The following is a 19,363-nucleotide window of genomic DNA, read 5'->3' on the forward strand; positions in this document are numbered from 1 at the left end:
ACAGTTCACTCGTAGTGAAACCTATCGGCAAAAGTGCAGTTATCTACGTAAACAGCAGAAGTGCAATTAACTATGTAACAGGGTCGATGTCATGCAAAGCGCTCGACTTCTGCCACGTGAGATCGCGCTGCGAATAAAGAGAAAAAGTAGTCCACAAACCAGACAGAAAACAGCGAGCCTCCTATGTTTTAAGTACTTGTTCGCTGCGCTCGAGGAGGGCTAACCACAGGAAAAGGCATGACGTATGCATGCCTTCCACTAATGAAAGCAAGCAGATTTTAAAAGGCAAGCCCACAAACCAATGAAAGACACTGAAGTGACATGGACCGGGCTCCGAGCCCTTATCTAACTACTACAGGGTCTTGCAAGCGATACGCATGCGCAAGCGCATGCTAGCGCAGGCTCAACCCTAAAAATGGCACGTGTGGAGGTCGAGGGAAGTCAGAGACGTCTTTGTGTAATATTCCTGGGAAGCTTGCAAAGCTCTCTTGGTTCAAGCTCACTCCTGTCTGCTCCTCTGCCGATGGTGTCGTCCTGCAGGGAATGTGCCAGTTCGGTTATTGTACAGGTACCCGCTAAGTAGATATCCAGCCACACAGCCCATTGTCCTTGCTTGTATGAAGGTCCTTGGCCTGGGTATAGAGATCTGCAGCCATAAAAAGATGAGATTCAATTGAACATGTCCCATTGTAGTTTGACCATTCAATTCCCTTAAAGTGGTATTTTATGAGGTATGTACTAGAACACCTACACAGCGTGCCCACAAAAGCAATCTTTTGGACCACAATGTGGTCATTTCCACCATATGTTGAAAAGTTTGCATCAGTCCCCATTGGCAACGAAAGGCCTTTTTAAATTTCTTATTTTGTTCATAAGTCTTTGACCACCAGAAGATAATATGCCATGTTTGCAAAAATATGGTTCAAAGTCTACAATGTACATATTTTTGCACGGGATAGCAGCAGCTGCAATCTGAGGCCACACTCATTCAAAAGATATGTGAATGTTTTTATTTACATAGAGTAAATGTCCCATAATGTTTTTGAGAAACAAAAATCATAATGAGATTTTAGAGAAAAGATGGTGGAAACTAAAATCATAAGTACCTTATATGTAATATATTTTATTTGACAAATTTATAGACCCAACATACTGTATTAAATGGCATTACTTTTATCGTTCCCCATGCCACTATCATCATAAACCGGAAAAGGCAGGCAGGTGGCTTCTTTATTACAAGTATTAGGGATTAAATGATCAACAGTATGAATACACATGTAGGGATACAAAATTAATCCCATTTGTAGCGTATCTGGGAACAGAAAAATGCAGGGATCCTGAAAACTATACGCCAGCAGCATAAGGTAATATTCTTTCTGATGGATGGTACAGCTCCTGCAGATTGCTTACACAAACCATTCCCAGATGCAATACTGGTTCAAGAAAATTATTCTGTCTCAGAAGTTCACAGGCAGTTGATGGCGCTGTTGTAACCTCAATGTAAGAGGCTGCAGGGACACTGGCATGACGTAAGTCTGGACATATGTGGCACCACCATGCAGTGTCATCAAGTTCAATCTTTTATTTTGCCCCCTCACGCAACAAGGCTAAGAGACACGTGACAGAAGTAAAGGCAATGCAAATTGGTTATCTTCAAGAGGTGACGCGGATGGTGGATAGATATCTGCGGGAGCTGACCCATCCATCAGAAAGAATGTTAGCAAGGTAAATAACTTGTTCTCTTAATGGATGCTTGTTCTGACAAATTCCTTACATGAGCCATTCCCAAAGTATCCTTCCAGGATAAGGGCTGAAGAAAGAGGATTTCTATTCACCAATGTATACAATAAAAAGGCTAAAAGACTGATCTGCCAAATGTAGCATTCTGGTGTGAAACAGTTACATATAGTAATGATCAGTGAACAGAAGCATAGAGGGCCAAGCAGCTTCACAGATCTGAACTGGAACTGCTCTTTACAAAGCAGATGCTGCAGCAAACACAGTAAAGAATGGACATGGAAAACATCTGTTGGAGATGTATCTACTAGCTCGTAATAATGTTTCATGAAACTATAAACACCATGGGAGATCATTTCAAACCGAAAGGAAGGACAGCAAACTGATAATGCTCAGTCCTCACAACAAACTCCAAGCATTGCCTGTCCTGCTTGGAGATGGGTCTTGCAAGTCTAGCAAGACTAGCCAATCGTTTTCCTCTGGTACTTGGTTTACTTGTTATATTGGCAGTATCTTGAATTCCTCAGTCTTAATAAACTCGTTTATAAAGCTCAGATCCAAAATAGGACAAAGGCCACATTCCATTTATTGGGATCAAGCAATATCCGGGATAAAACCCCTACCTTCTATTACAGGACCATAATCTCAGAGGTACCTTTCGCCAGGGAAGTTTTAACTTCCTTCATCACGATATTTGCATTGGGGACGAGAGGGGGAGGGGACAACGATTACAGGGGATGAATGGGGACTTTCCAAAGATAGTAAAGACTAAACTTTATTTAATGTGCAAATGACCAGCTGGAGTGTGATATCTCTACCCACCTGTTGTAAAAGATTGATACTCTTTCAAATAAAAAAGTGAATCATGAGCTAAAAAGGGCCCAGAGAGGTTTTTGTATTGTGGAGGTGGAAGACAAGGAAAATGAAGATAAAGATGGTGTTTACCATATCCACACCCCCTACCACTGTAGAGATCAAAAGGGTGCTGCTGTACCTTTTGCGTTGGAAGTTGACTTTGTCTAACAAACTTTTGTGTTTGTAGTACTAAGGATTACAGTTACAGAATGGTGATCCTAATGCTAAAGCCCTAGTAGAAACCTTACTTTGCTGAAATCTTTCAGGGGAGAAATTGGCTTTCATCCAAAAATATCTCTGTCCATCAAAAGACAAATCTCTGTGCAGGGCTTGTACATCTTCTGGAAATTGACTCATTCTCATCCAAGGGTGTGTCAGATAACAACACAGGTACTCACTGACCTGGCCAGGTAACTAAGCCAGGGTGTACTGCAAGGTTTGAAGCCGCCAGACTACCAATAACAGCTCTTGAAGTGGCTGACAGTATGTGTCAGGCAAACTGGGCTGTAGCTTGGGGTATGGGGTTGGGGTATTTGGCAAACAAACAGCTAGTTTTTAAAGTATTTAAAGCCAGATACCCAAGTGAAAATAGTGTTTTCCAACCGCATCAAGACATCTGATTCCCCATCAGGCTGAACTGATAGACTCTGGTTAAGAATGGGCAGAGAGGTAGGCAGGATCCTAAGATGCAGCCGAGAACCTACAAAAAAGCAGAGCAAGAAAGTGCAGGTATAGACTATCATTTTTCCGAAGAGGCCCTTTACCCTGCCAGTAAACCATCATTGAAGGGCAAATATACACCAGCTACTCTGCCAGAATGTCAGTGAACGATGTAAGCTTCATTTGTTCGGCAACGGTTTGTCACCATCCAAGTTGTTTTCATCCTAAGGCTGATAAAAACTTGGGAACTTCTGAGCATCACAGTCTGAGCCGAAATTAGTGACATTTCTCTAGCTGGAATTTAAGGGCATTCAGCCATCTTCAAATGTGAGTCACTTTTAGTTTTAGCTGTGTGCAAAATCTCCTCTGCATTGAATGCCCAAGGCGAGCAACCTTAGGAGCCAGGACCAGTAATAATGTCAACTTCAGCACCGACTGTGGAGCTGGTACCAAGTCTTACTCCAGAAGTGGATACACAGGGGCAGAAGTACTCAGTGGAGCTGAGACTATAACCTCCATCAGTATGCTGTCAAATGAAGGTGATTATGTCTATGTCACCTTGATGGCTCCAAAGGGTGTATCAGACTATGGCTTTGCAAATACTGAAAGGCTCTATCTGATCTTGGGGGACTTTTTGGGGTAAAGGAATCAGTTATGAAGAGGATGATGTACTTTCATTGGACCCCTTGTGGTTCTTTAGTAAAGAATGGTGCTCCCTCTTGTGCTTCTTGTGATGCGATAGACTCCTTGAATAGACGCTGCAGGGTGCCTCACAGTTCTTGACTTGGGAGAAGACTTAGATCTTGATTCCTTGAGAGAGACCATCATCACTTTTTCCTCGCATTCCCTGGTAGTCTTCGGGTTTATAGGAGTACATAAAATGCACAAGGTGGCACCCTGTGATTTCCCTAGTCACAGGCAGTGTGGTGATCCTTCACTGACAACTGCTTCCTACAAGACATTCATGGCTTAAAGGCAGAAGATTTTTAAAGAGCAATTTTTATAAAGGTGAGAAGCATTGAAGATGTAATTGACTAGCCAGTTGGGCTTTGAGTCCTCTGTCGATGAAGGCACAGAAAGAAATGTGCTGACATCAGCAGCTTTGTGGTACTCTGTATAGTCAGACAGACATTATACTGTGTGTCCCTGCGGCTGCACTATCAATATCTCTACAACACCACTTTGTGCGTGTGACCTGATAAAACAGAAAAGCATTCTGGATCCAGTCAGGTCCCGAGGAAGGGTTTACGTATGGAAACTGCAGGAGCATGGATCGATTAGAATTAGGAAGGTTCCAAATTCTGTGCCACTATTGATGACAATAGTTGTTCTGATTTAACAATTAACATCAAGGTACTGTCTGCAGATAAAGTACAGGGTGATATTCCTACACAGCAGTGAAGGTCCTTGGCCTATAATCACATTCACGCTTAATTATGAAATATATGTAAATATCAGCAGCAGTCATTTCTAATTGTAATATCCATGCCTACGTCCAATTACTGAAATACCACTAGTTAATCAGCCTACCTGTCGCTCTTCTTGTGTGCAATATGATTCAGATCGCAGCACTTTTGATCAAAGGGTGATCATTTTAAATAAATACAAATCTTGAAATCAAGTCCCATTAAATTGGGCAACTGAAAATCGGCTGAAAAAAATCCAAAGGTCTCAGCATACCTATCTGATTGAAACACATCTTTTGTTATCTGTCCTAGACACAATAAAACTCAGACTACAGAGAATGCTCTTCATTTATTATTAAACGATCTCCTGATGGAGGTCACGCAGGCAGTGATGCAATTTGCTGAGCTCGAATTCAAGAAAGGTTGAAAAGCATCAGGGCACCGACAAAGGTCCCTGGGAACACATTTCAAATTTTCCTGACCCTCCGAATGCAGAGCCGCGTGCCTAGCCTGCACAACGCCACCTCCTCGGAGGCCTAACAGCTCAGGATGTATTGCTCTGACTGCTGCACATGATCTTGTCATATGCCTGGGGGAAGATTGTGCAAACGGACGCTTTTAAATCTGCCCTAATCAGCTTCCAAAATCTCCTTGCCTTAGGGTTTTCGGGAAACTGGAAATATCGGACCCCTCCAGCATAATTTTATTTTTTTCGAATATATCATCAGTCACGACTGACAAAGGATGACAAAAGACGTACTTGCCAGACTGATTCTGGCTGTTCGACTGAGTCACCTGAACCATTATGACCCTAAAGCGCCTGGATACCCTCTCGGGGATTAGTCGCGCTAAATAAATTCACTTGATTGATTGGTCTGCAGATTATATTTCTTTGAAATATCTCAGCTGCTAGTCTGGGGACATTAAAGTTTGTCATGCTTCAGAGCGGCTTGAAAATGACACTTAAGGTTGAAGGTGTGGTGCAGGGCCCATTGCCTAGAAGTGACTACAACCTCAACTGTACATATGGCAATGACTGAGTGGAATGCAATTAAAAATCTGCACTGGACGGAGCCCATGAAGATAAAGTGATGGGTGTCAGGTTCTGATCGCACCATGGTACGGTATAGCAGTTGCCTAAGTATAGTACCTCATATCCCTTAGGTGTGGATGTGCCTTAGTAGACAAGCAGTACGCTACACTGCGGGAGTGCTTGGTTGAAAGGGCAATGAACTGCAGTGTGCTTTATTTAGGAAATATTTTGGTGTTGTGCATGAGCGACCAGAGTGGTGCTACTATCCTCGGTTAGGTCCAGTGATTAATAGTTTAACAGTAGGAATAAGTGCAAGATATAGAGTGCCCACACTTTACATCAATAAATCAATTATTCTGCAGGTCTCTATGGTATCCTCTGAATGATGACTAAGCAACCCTCAACGTGTACTGGATACTGTAGTCAAGACCAATGCGCTAAATAGTCCCTAGACATACGACAAACAAGGAACCCTCCGGGATACACTATAAAGAGCCTTACATGGTGAAAGATCTTTAGGATCCCTCAAGGAGAGAAGGTATCAACATACTGAAAGTTCTTTAGGTACCACTCAGGAGTGATACATGGGTGAAATGTAGGGCTGTGCTGATTACCGGTAGCCAGAGTACCAGCTTCTGAGTACTTTAAGGCCACTAAGACTGGAGACGATTGGCCTTCTGGGGGCAGACGAGCAATATATGGCATGTGCTACGGGCTGCCTGCATTAATGCCCTATTTTGTCCCCCCAGTGAACAGAAAGGGTATCTCATGATGCCCTCAATACACAGGTAGTTTTCATTTATAATCTGAGGAGACAGTTTATGTGTCCAATCAGGGTGATAGGCATTAGTCCTCTACATGTACTGGATATATTGCACCTTCTTGTCAATTACAAATATTTCTGAATCAATGAAGAGAGGCATATGTGAACAAGAGCGCTTCCAGTGACATGTACTGGTTGGGGATCAGCTCATAGGCGGCAGAAGATCAACCTTTGGCCTAGATTAGTTACAGGCGGGAAACACCCAGAACTACGACTCCGAAACCACGAAGTCGTGAAAAACGAAAGCGAAACAACGCTTTCGTTTTCCACGACTTCCTGGTTTTGGTACCTTAACCATGCATGTCTGAACAACTTGCATGCATGGCTAAGGTACAGAAGAAGGGAGTCGGAGTTGAGGTGAAGGAGGAGGTAAGTTGGGCTGTGGCTGTTTTGGGGGGAGGGGGTTGGAGGGGTGTTGGGGGGCTCGGGGTGATTAGGGTTTGGGGGGCAGGGTTTAGGTTTAAGGGGTGGGTTGGGGTGTTTAGGTTTTAGGGCCGGGGTGGGGACTTGGGGTATTTTTAGTTTTTGGGGTGGGGAGGGGGGCTGGTGGTGATTAGGGTTTAGGGGGGTTCAGGGTTTAGGTTTAAGGGGTGGGTTGGAGGGTTGGGGTGTTTAGGTTTTAGGGGTGGGGACTCAGGGTATTTTTAGTTTTTGGGGTGGTGTGGGGGGATGGAGGTGATTAGGGTTTGGGGGAGGGGGTAAGCATGCTGGAACCATGCATGCTTATTGCAAATGCCTTTACCAGGAATGCGTTTACAGTGGTAAAATCGTTGTAAACGCATTCGTGGAAAAGGCATTAGTGGTTAGAACGAGGTCATTGTTCCGACCTCGTTGTTGAGCCACGGGTGCTTGAAGCACCCGTGGTTCCAACATATAACCGTTACAGGCATTTGCGATAAATGCCTTTTCGGGACAACCCATGAGCACCATATACATAGCCCATGGAATGCACAGGTTACGGTCAGCCAGTGTAAGTGCCTTATTTGATTAATTTGTGTAACTTTATTGTCCTTCTTGTGACTGGTATCCAGATACTGTTCAGTTTTCGAGGTATTCCGCTGCCAGAGTCATTCTGCACTTTAGTTTGGGAAAAGCCACATCTTCACTTCCTTCTTCAACTTCAGTAGCTCTTGGGCATTTTGTATTCTAGCTTGTAAGGCATTTTAAAATGGTGGTGTCTGTACTTAAACAATGTTCACCAATGCTTTTTTTTCTTATAGGAAGGGTTAGACAAGCAAGGAGCTAATCTAGAATAGAGTGTCCTACTCTGGAAGTGTCCTACTCTGCAATTTAGCTTGATGGAACAACTTGGAACAAATTGTCCTGTGAATGATGAAGAGAGCCCTGAAGGTAGAGTAGCTGACTATAGTTAGCCAGTGAAGTGCTTTAAGCACTTGTGTGATGTGTTTCCATGAAGCTGTCTTGAAGTGTTTTAAATCTTTTGCAATTTGTGAAGCAGGAAGAGGAGCACTCCTGGGCCAAGGCAATTTTCATAATCAATCTGAATTACAAGTAGTTTCCCTGGGTATCCTAAGGGTGGGAACATTCAACGTAGTTTTCACGTTGTGTAGAAGGTACTTTTTGTGACTTCACTAACTTGAGGGAAATGTTGGAATTAGTAGTTCCTCAGATGATTCTTAATAACTTTGCTGTCAATGGTGGACTCTCTAATCTTAAGGGCCAAAATGGTTGAGGGTTAGCAGTTACGTCCAAGTCATGATCTCAGTTTTGGAGATATTGTGTTTAGGATGGTTGACAGAATCCATTCACCATCAGCACGGAGACACTGGTCATATCTAGATTACTCAGGGTCTTTAGGGATTTCCAGTTTTAGTGTTATCTGCATTTCATTAGCATACTTAAAGCATGCTAGGCTGAAGGAAGGGATAGGTGTGGGTAAGAAAGTGAGGTAGATGTTGAACTGAAATATTAAGAGCACTTTGGGGAAAGACACAACGCACAATGAGAGGAGATTAATTGAACAGGGTGAGCCTATTCTTTGCCTGCATTGTAAATAAAAGATCCAGTTTGGGTAGCTGTTCGTATAGCAAGTTCTTCTACATTCAGACAGTGTAAAAAGCTGACAATAGGTCGAGCATTAGTAGTACACCTACTCAATTCCTGCCGTCAATCAGTTTCAGATCATCTCAAATGGATATCAAGGCAGATTCGGTGCCTTTCCCTAGGCAGAGTAGACTGCGCTCTTCAATGAAGTTGGATATCAGGGAGAAGGCAGCTATTTCAATACAATTCTCGAGAAACTGGCCATTAGAATTCAACCTATAGGTCGCTTGGTCTGATAGGTAGAGGCTCTTTTTTAATGAGTAGTCTGATGAAGGAGGTCTCAAGTTCGGAACGGAAAGGCTCTGAATCTAGGGTCATAGGAAGAATGCAGTTCACCGACAAGACAACAGATGTGTTAAGATGTCTTTGGAGACTTGTGCCAGCACAGTGTCTGAAGGAGAGTCTGAAAGACTGCTTGTCCGTATCAGTTCCTTGAATTTGACATATTATAGCTGTCTGAAGGAAGTCTCTGACATTTGGCCGCTTTTAACATTTGTTTTGCTATTCAAGCGTTGCTATCATTCAGTTGACTGAATGAAGTCTGTGATATTTGGCAGTTTTTACCATTGGTTTTGCTATTCAAATTCTTTGCAGGTTAGGTGTTGGTTATCATACTCTTGAGGTGGTCTTCAAGTTGTCGTCCTTCTGGTGGCAAGCTCTTTGGCGACTGCTTCACAGAAAGTGTGTTTAAGTGATATTTTGGTGGAGGTACATTCTGAATAGCAGAATTCTGAGAGCGTTGTGTGCAGTTCTTCTGATAGGCATTCTTCACACAACAGACAAAAAATGGTGGAGTAAGTAAGGGTCATTCAGGCCAAATCATCTTCCTTAAACTTGCAAAGATAATTAAAAGCGCGAAGCCAAAAAGGTGCAAAAAACACAGCTTTTTAGGGTCAAGAGCGCATGCGCTCCGTCCCTGTTGTAATCTCTCTTTGGGCTTTTACCAAGGCCATGTCACGCCTGTCACTTTCATTGGCTCGTGGGCTTGCCTTTTAAAATCCGCTTGATTTCATTAGGGAAAGGCATACATACGTCAGGCCTTTCCCAGTGTTTAGCCCTCCTCAAGTGCATCGGCCAAATGTTGAAAACATACAAGGCTCCATGTTTTCAGCCTGGTTTCTGCACTACTTTATCTTTTTATTTTCCACGCAGCGCGATCGCGCTGGGTTTTACATAGCGCAATCACTCTCAGTTTTTTGTTTTTCAATTTCAGCGCAATCGCGCTCGTTTTTTACCTTTCAATTTATGTGGCAAGAAAAGTCCAGTTAGAAGTTTACAACGTTAATAGCTCTAACTTGAGCAAATGCGAGACCCGTTGCATTGTAAATGCTTGTTCCTCTGCTGCTGCTTGACAGAGGACAAATTAGAACATTGGAATGCTGCAATCTCCATTGGAGACAATGGAGTGCTCAGGGCTTTTACTGGCTGGTAAAAGCCCGGAGCGTCAACAATCCAATGTTCTTTGTTCACAGCAACAGCTATGAACAAAGGCCTCACAGAGCCGTAGGGGATTTAATATGATTTATTAGAACATTCTGCTCTCCACTGTTGGAATGTTCTAATAGCCCTATAGCCCTTTGTAGACGGGCTATACCGGCAATTAAAGTCCTGCTTCCTTTGTTAAAGGCCCTCACCTTCAGCTCAGGCCTTTAACGATGAAGCGGGCCTTTACTGGTTGGTATAGTCCACTACGGTAGTCTGTAAGGCTATATTAGACACTCTTTGATTAGGAGAATGAGATGGCTGATTCACAGGGCCAAACATGGTGAACATTATCCTGCTACTTACCCCCAGCCCGCATAACTAGGAGATTGGTGCACTTCCTCATTCTGCTGTGAAGAACTAGATCAGGTGACACTAAATAAATCACAATAAAGCACGTGACCTAAACTGCCATAACAGCCTACACCTTGGGCATGTCATGACTCAGTTGACTCCTTTGGATACACTTTACTAAGTTACACGTAAGGTTCACAAGCCTCCATCCAGAATCCTAAAGACAGAGCCAGTGTTCCTGAAGTATGGTCAGTGTATGGCTACGTGAACTGTACAAAGGTGATGGATGGAAATGCTTGAGTTATTCTGAAACACTGGTAAGTACCATCAGACCTTTCCATTCAATCATTATTTAGCTCCACTTTTTCATAACAACAACCAGTCATGAATTAATCAGCCTGGGCCCTGCCCCAAAAAGAGACAGTCTAGCTGAAACTGCTAGGTCACATATCCTGGGAGAACATAAAAAAATCCTAATGTATTTCTTATTATTGGGCCTCACAGGTAAACTGGCCTAAACTGTTAAGTGATTACAGGAACAGCTCAGAGGTCTTTATTGGTTAACTGTAGACTACCTGAAAGTTGTGCCCCATGAGGGGAATGATGTGTGGAATAGGGTCAGAGATCATCATTTTGTTGGTCTGTCTTTCCCAGAGCTCATCTAATTTAGTATTTAAACATTTTCTATGGGTAGTGCGATTCTGGAATTGGACAATTAAAGTCAGATCAGTCTTTGCCCTGACCAAAAAGAGGCAGTCTAGCTGAAAAAGCCCAGAGGAAACTGGAGACTTAAAACGCAGTGTGGAAATACTGAAAATTTACCAGTTGAAAAAAAAAACATATTTTGAGACGATAAAGTTATTACCTCAATGGTCAATCCAAAACTTATGTGAGGGTGCCCTTGAACACGATATTGAAAACGTGTGCCATTCTCAAGGCTAGTAGGATATCATTACGTAACTGTAAGGCTACAACACAAAAACAAGCATTGGCAAAACCAATAGGTCTCACTTTTGGGACCTATTTCTTTTGCCAGTGCCTTTTTGCCATGCTGTACGACATCGGCGATATGCTCTGCAGCATGTCTAAAATTTTAAAAGAATTTGAAAAAAGCTTGAAAACAAGGTTGTGCCATATATGCTCCATTACACATGCAAACCTATAAAACAACAAGTCACCATTTTTTAAAAATTTACCATTCTGAGATGGATTGGTAAATAAAAATAAATAAATACAACAGTACTTAAGGGAGAAGCACACCAGTGACAAAGCAACATGGGGGAAGGGGTTGCAAGGACAAGTGCAACATACAGCCAACCAATTGTAAGTGATGGGTGACCTCTAGCCAACTGTAAGCTGACAATAGGTCTGGTCAGATCCAGAGAGCTTGTGTTGTCTGGTAGGCAAGAACTAAAGTAATCAGACTCGCTGAAAGACGTGTATTTACCAGATGTAACAGACTTTCCTCCAAAAATGCATGTGTGCTAACCATATTTGCAGGTATTTTGATCCTGTTTCAGAATTTCATACTGTTATGTAATTTGTCTCAAGATGTGTTATTAAACTCAAGCAATATCATTACATATTTCAGCCTCCTACTGAGATGTACTCCTTCTAGTTATGGATTTCACACTCGTTTTTAGTTTGTAGCGTCCGCATATTTCCTGTTGTTTAAAGAATTTGGTTCTATCTTATATTTAACACTTTTTCTTTGACATATAAATCGGTTACAAATTCGTGTGCTAAAATGGTATTAAGACTGACAGCAGTGATCAGTATAAAGTGGACGATTGCTCGTTCCCAAGTGAAACATTACTGTGTCTACCTTTACAATCCTTGACCATTATTGCACTCAAAAAAGGAAGTGACTGTTTGATGTAAGAGGCGTTTTCTGAAGTTATCCAAACTGAGGATGAGTGTGTTTGTGGCGACATATTCTGCGCCCCTCTAACCCCTCTCTTTTTGCTTCTTCTACACTCTATCAGACCCCTTCATCAGACTCTTCCGCGCTTCAGTCCCATTGATTGCCCTCAATTTACCGTGATCTGCCCATCTCGCCCTCATCAGGTCGCCCTTCTTGAAGACAGCATTAAAATAACTCACACCGTTGCCTCGATGGCTGCACTCCGGAAACAAGAACTAGCTCCGCCAATGGGAACCTCAAGCTTTTCTACTATACTAACACCATATCAGACTGTTCACTTTTCGGTCACGTGGCTCACCTGCGAGGATTTGGCAAGCTTCTGCGAGTATTCCTTCTCCGTCTGCTTTAACTTGATGTTGGCCTGAAAGACACACAACACAAACACACAAAGGGAAAGGAGATTAGCTCGGATGAAGAACGTGTACAGACACTTTGCCACTGACCCCTCTCCTTGGCACCTCATTTACATGCCTATCGCTAAGCGCTGCTGGGCGCGGTGCCAACTTAAACGCCCTTTTGTGGCAGCCAGAAAAGCGCCAGGGCTAGGCTTTGATCTGCGGCCAACTATTCATCACTTAAAAGTCGGGGTGGAGGGGAGAACAGGGAGAATTCTACCTTTGCTGCCAATTATTAGAAAAACATAAAGGCCCCTGCAGATGAAAAAACACAGAAGTCTATCCCGATGACTTCATCTGAGTAAAAACAGAAAACTCACACACTGAAAGGAACACACACCGCCCTCGACAGACGCTCTTCCAGAAACTGTAAAGGAACATGGCAAATGCTATGCATGACTACCGAAGGCAAAAGATAATCATGTGCAGGGCGTATAGCTAAGGGTCTATGACATTAACATGGTTCATAAACATTTTGTACGTCAGGGAAGAATAAATGTTTGAGTTAGCTTCACCACAGCTATGACAGTTGAGTTTGTGTATTTACTTCAACACAAGGACACAATGTTGATCTGCAATAGGACAGTAGATATTCACTACCACTCAAGAGGGCCTTAGAAGACTTTACCGTAGAAAGAGAGGGTGGAAACGGCCATAAAAGAAGAGAAAGCAAATATATAGCAAGAGGAAAGTCAGCCTGATCTAAGCAGCAAGGTCTCAACAATGGATGAGTACAGCCTGCGGCTGTGCAGCGTTTTGAAACCATCTTCAACTGCACACTAAACCTGCCTGAGAGTTGGCACAGAACACTTCTTCTTGGAGGGTACTAGGTGATAAACTCACTTCAAAGGTGCTGGGTTTCGGGAGACCATGCTAAAGTTCGGGCTGTATGCCTTTTGACAATTTCTTAAAATCATGACCCTGCTCCAGAGATGTGATCCCATAACAAGAATTCTCACCCACCGTATTGTCGCCTACATAAGAACTGTAGAAGAAACAGGTAAGCTTGTGAGGAAACATAGGGTAGAATAAAATGTCAAGCCAAAGTCATGGGCTTGAGGAAAAAAGGAGCATGTAGACGTGTGCAAATATAAAAGGAAGCGGTAACTGAAGATTTGATGGTGAGGGAGCAAATCAAAAGTCAATTCACTCACATATTCAACGTTCAAATATGCATTCTCAATTTTATCAATCACAAACTTGTGTATTATTTTTAGGTCTCATAAGTAAAAAAGTATATCTTAACCCGTCCAGAAAGGTTGACCTTAAAATATGATTTCATAGCAACTACAGGAAATGTCTATTGTGTATCAGCCCTTCAATGGACCTCCATGCTAGAGTACGAGGGCACTAGATAATCAAGCGAGTACACAAATATTTTGTGCCATTCACTGCTCTTGTAAAGTTTCAAGGACATGCATGGCTCTAATGAATCATAAAATATACTCAATATAAATGCAGTAGTACTACGGCTTTCACCCAACTTGCAGAAAACAGAAGCCAAATGGCTCCTTGTTGTGGTCTCAGTACATTATGGTGTGTTCCTGGTTGGTGCTCTCCTGGTTCCAAAATACAAAATCCACCTAAGTAAAGCAGCAGAGTGGGCCTCAAAGAGGTGTTGGTGCATAGTTATGCACTTGTACTCGAAATGACGGGTAATATGATTGCAAGCCAGTTGTTTCTATTTTCATACCCCATACAGTGAAAGGGACATGATGCTGGAGGGAGAGATGGGGAGAAGGAGATTTAATAGTGAGTGAGAGTCGGGAAATTTGATATACTCCTTAAGTGATAAAACATAAGTAATAGCTTAAATATCCACAAGCTTTCATAGAGAAGTGATCTCAAGCTACTAATCCCAGTAAATTCCATTGTCATAGCTATCAGTACTGGAGACCCGACCAGGCACGATGTACAGTAATGACCTGACACAAATCTAGAGATCACATGCGGCTCCTAGCATATTCAATTTCTTTAAACAAATGATAATAAACAAGCAGGCACTTTTCTTCACACTCGACTTTTAAACAGGAATAGAGCCTAAAATTTGTTTGCATTAACACAAAAGCTGCTGGCCTTGCAAAGCACAACTGGAATCTAATACTGCTTTAACTGTTTAAACAGAAATGATTATTCAGAAACAACAGGTGAGTTAGAGTCAGTCATATTCAAAGATGATAGTCAGGTTTTAAAACTTAAGGGATTCTGGGGCTGCGTCACCATTCGAGCATGCGGTATGAGTCTTTGATTTCGAATCATATGGGAAAGTGATTCCAGTCACCAACATAGTGAGGTACATGGTAGCCGTACAGTATGTTAAAACGAAATTAGTCTAGTCCATACCATTCTGCGTACATAGACCAACATACATCTTCAGAAAGGATTTAGCACTGTACTTCCGCACATGTGATTGTAATATCCAAGATTAATCTGTACCATGTACTTTTATATAGTGACCCTATGGTTATTTCTAAAATGAGTCTGTTCCCAGCACTTTTTAGGTCTGGGTTTACTGCACAACTGTTACAAGACCTACTGCCTACAATATAAACAAAGTGGGCTTTTGGTCAACAACCTTCAATTATTGGCTTTTTTGGATCAGTCTTTTTCAGCCATTTGCTTGATAAATTGTCAATCACATTTTAGATCAGCCCAGAAGAGTATTGCTCTCTTTATATCAGGTTATTGGCTGTTTGATGTATCTTTCCACCTCCCAATAGGATGTTTGAATTAATATGCACAAGGGACTAATTTACATGTAAAAAGTACCCTGAACAATCACACTTTTTGGTACATTCAGTTCTTTATCTTGTACGTGCTCTGTATACAAAAGTAATCTACCACAACCAAAACCACTAACATCACCACCACCAATACCACGATCAAATCCATCACCACAACCAATAGTACCATCAATATCTCCACCACTACCAGTACTGGCAAAGCCAAAACCACATTACCAGTAGCACCACTACCGCAGTCAATATCTCCTCTAATTCCTAATACCAACATCACCAATGCCACCACCATCATTACCACAAACAAGAAGACAACCAATATCAAACTACTAACAATACAAGGCATCAATGTCATCACCATCACTAATACCACACACCATTAATACTGGCAATACCATCACCAAACCTTTAGACTACCCCACCATCAATAACACAATAAAATACAAATTCCACCACACACAGCACAACTTGTATCACACCATCAACACGAATACCACAATGTCCACTACCGGACATTGGCAAAGCCAAGTGTTCTTGCTTTAATATGCAGAAAAACATAGTTTCTGCGTACCTGTGTTTATATGTGATATCACATTACTTAATTTATTGAGTTTTTAAAAAAAAACACTTACTAGGACCTACAACATCTCTGTACTTTAACTATAAAACTATATATGTGTAGGAATTCTGTAAAATAAAAAAACAGGAGCTCTGTGAACGATATCAAGGGTAGCACAATGACAAATTCAGACACCAAAACTAACTAACTAGTTATTCTAGCCATAAACTGGTGCTTCGTAATTAGTGCATCAGTGTATAATCTATATGTACAGGGTTTCGAAAAGCAAGGAGCTCCTGGGTCGCACAAGGAAGCAATCCATGAGAAACGAATTACATTTGTAATCACTGTATTAAATTGCCAACCATTTCGATATTGTGATTATTTTATGTTTGATATTGTGATTTGAGTCAACATTCGGCCAATCATGCAAAACAATCAACAGTCCCTCTCCTGCATTAAGTGGGATTGAGTGGTATCAGTAATTGACCCCTGACGAAGCCAGTTATGTTCAAGGTAGGAGGTTGAGAAGTATTTGCTGAGGAGATAATCTGTAAGTTACTTTTGAAAAACTGGTAAGGAAATTAGAGTCCGAAGAGCCTGCATTTATAAGGAGATAGTGTTTTGGTGCACAGCCTGAGAATTGTTTCGAGATCCATTTTACTTGAAAGCTGCCATTTTGAATAGTAGTGAGTCCATGCTACAAAGCTGAAAGCAGCCGATAGAATGCATCAATTTCTAGATAGTGTAATTGATCCCAGTAGATATGTTGCTACATTATACAGGGGAGCTTGAACATGGATTCCCCTTGCCCCCTCATTGGCAGCCAAACCAAGGAACTCAGGATAGGGGTATATGACCAAAGAGGTCAACTCTTGAGGTCAGAAGAGCTGCAGCATTTTATAAGGTTTTAATAGATGCAGGATGAATTTTGGAATTGCATGACATGACTGCATTTCCGTAGCCTAGTCGTGGTAGGATCATCACTTGAATGACCAGTTTTAGGCCTTGTTTGAATAAAATTGATTGATCTCCTGTATAAGGTTAAGCTGGAAATTTGTGTTTCTTGCCATGGAATTAATATGTTTGTCAAAATCAATTTATTGCCCAAACCGAAGCCTAGAGTTTTTGTGCTGTCAATGCTAGAGTGGGAGAAGTGCAGAATGTTTGTAGAGTCAAGCCATTGTTATATTGGCGTACATGGTGCCTGAGGGGAAATGAGAAGGAACTAAATGTTTGTGGGTTGAACTTGATTGAGATGATGCATTGTCTTCCAGGCCTGTATATCATCCAGGCCTGGTTTAGGCCAGTTGAGAAACATCAGTAGGAGATACAACTTTCAAATACAGCCGTGTACCATTATCATATTGGTGATAAGGTATGCTGGATTGTATTAAGATATCAGCCAGCGGTTCAAGGTTAAAATTAAATAAAGCATGGTCTACAACAGATCCCTGGGGTAGCCCCTGAGAGACAGTTGTGAAGTTCTACGTTGTGTGATCCCATGTAACTAATTGCAAGAGGTTGGCTAGATATGAAAATAACCAATCCACTTTCCTTTCAAAGCTCATGTGACTTTTAGGGTGGGAGAAAGAATGTCATGACTCTAGGTAGCGAAAAATGCTGACAGGTTAAGTAGGATTAGCAGGCATGAGTTCCCTTGTCCAAAAGGTGAAGAGTATCATTGATGATTTTGAGGACAGTTGTCTCAGTACTTTGATCACTCTAAATCCAGACTGAAACTCATCAAACAGGTTGCTGTCCTTTACAAACTGTTGTAGTTTAGTGGTGGCTTTTCCATATCTATTGGTTTTGCCTGGGATTGTTAGATAGAGTAATCTTACAGCTTCTCGCTCTCGCACACCAATCATGCAAGTTGCCTGGAACAAGGGTGTCTGGTTTAGACCCTAGAAGGCTGCCTTCATGCAACAATTTCAGAAAACGACTCTGTAAATGAGTTCCACCGAGATCCACTGTTTCTGTATCGCAAGGGGATGTAAATCTAGCATTGACTCGCTTCTTCTGAACCTCCAGCTCAAAGGTGCTGGGAACATACATGGGTCAAATATATATGCATGGATGCAGAAACGCTTCCACAGACTTACCTAATCCAGTCCCCATCAAGTTCCTAATATTACTCAACTTGACCTGAGAGCAGGCAAAGCAAAGCAGTGCAGCAAAGTTTTAACCTTGAGAAAGCTACTGAGGATAATACCCTGACCGAAACACGTTGGCATTAATGTTGCATAATTAAAGACTATGAAAAGCACCTGTTATTGAAAGATTCTCTGCAGCAAAAGTACAACATGAGCTTTAACAGGTGCTCTATACTTTACCTTGCGCAAAAACCAAGACTTTCCACATGATGCACCTATGAATATGAACACTGCTTTAAAGCAAAACCCGCATTACATAAGCAGATTACCATCAAAGCAAGCCAAAACAAGCCCATATCTTGCGTGGGGCAGAAAGTGGCATAGATAAACATAATCATCAGCAGTATATCTACACACCACAAACTGAGGCTCTGACACCCATGTCTCCAATCCAGACCTACAGTGGAGAACGACAGTAAAATGTCTGCTTTAGTAAGCTTCAACTTATTCAAACCAACATAGTTCAACTAGCCCAAATCTGTCCAAGCAGTCTCAGGTTTAGGAAAAAATATGGGTGAGGAAAATGAGCAAAGTATTCACTTCTGGTTACTTTGCAAACAAACGATTTACCATGGTTTGGAAACCTCTTTTAGAAACATGCCGACCTCACCCAGTCAAGTTCCTCCAGCCACCTCCTTCAATCTAGCAACTCTTATGTCTCGAGTGACTGAACTGCTAAGTAAACATGATCGCTAAAGGATCTTTGGAGGATCAGGACATGAATGCAACACATGCAACTTATTGTTTGCATCAAATACACTGAAAGATGAAGTATGCTTCGTCGCAATGAAGCCTTTCAACAGCAAATGGACAATACAGTAAATTCATCTTTCTTCTATTTTACTGATGTTCACAGTTCACTGAAGGCTGCAGGTGCCAAACTTGCCGGGTTGCTCTACAATGTGAGTGAATATCACTACCAGAAAGTCTACAGAAAAATGACTAGCTGTACTGTTTATTTTGTTTCCTATGAGATTCTCCTGAAGTGCAGACTTGAACATAAGATACATCAGAACACTGTTTAGCATAGAAACTATAACACAGCAAATAACAACTATAGACAAAACAGTGTCATACCGTTGCCACGCAACTGGTCAGTAGTGCAATTCCAGTGTGGTGAATCACAAATACATAACAGTGCAGTACTGGAATAATTTCTGGAACTCATCAGAGACATTACTAAGAAATAGCTTGGGTCAGAAGGATAAAACTGATGCTAAATTTACAGATCATGACA

General features: G+C 41.8%; 1 protein-coding gene across 4 annotated transcripts in view; it reads right to left on the reverse strand.

The window, feature by feature from the left end:
- CEP112 (centrosomal protein 112) overlaps nt 1–19,363 on the reverse strand; it is a 1,991,189-nt gene that overhangs the window by 281,583 nt on the left and 1,690,243 nt on the right. For all 4 annotated transcript variants that reach the window (XM_069199882.1, XM_069199881.1, XM_069199883.1 and 1 more), the window contains one exon: nt 12,577–12,639. In XM_069199882.1, coding sequence (XP_069055983.1) covers nt 12,577–12,639 — 63 coding nt within the window. The remainder of the gene's footprint in view (nt 1–12,576; nt 12,640–19,363) is intronic.

This window comes from Pleurodeles waltl, chromosome 7 (assembly GCF_031143425.1).
Source record: "Pleurodeles waltl isolate 20211129_DDA chromosome 7, aPleWal1.hap1.20221129, whole genome shotgun sequence".
In the NCBI taxonomy this organism is placed as follows: Eukaryota; Metazoa; Chordata; class Amphibia; order Caudata; family Salamandridae; genus Pleurodeles; species Pleurodeles waltl.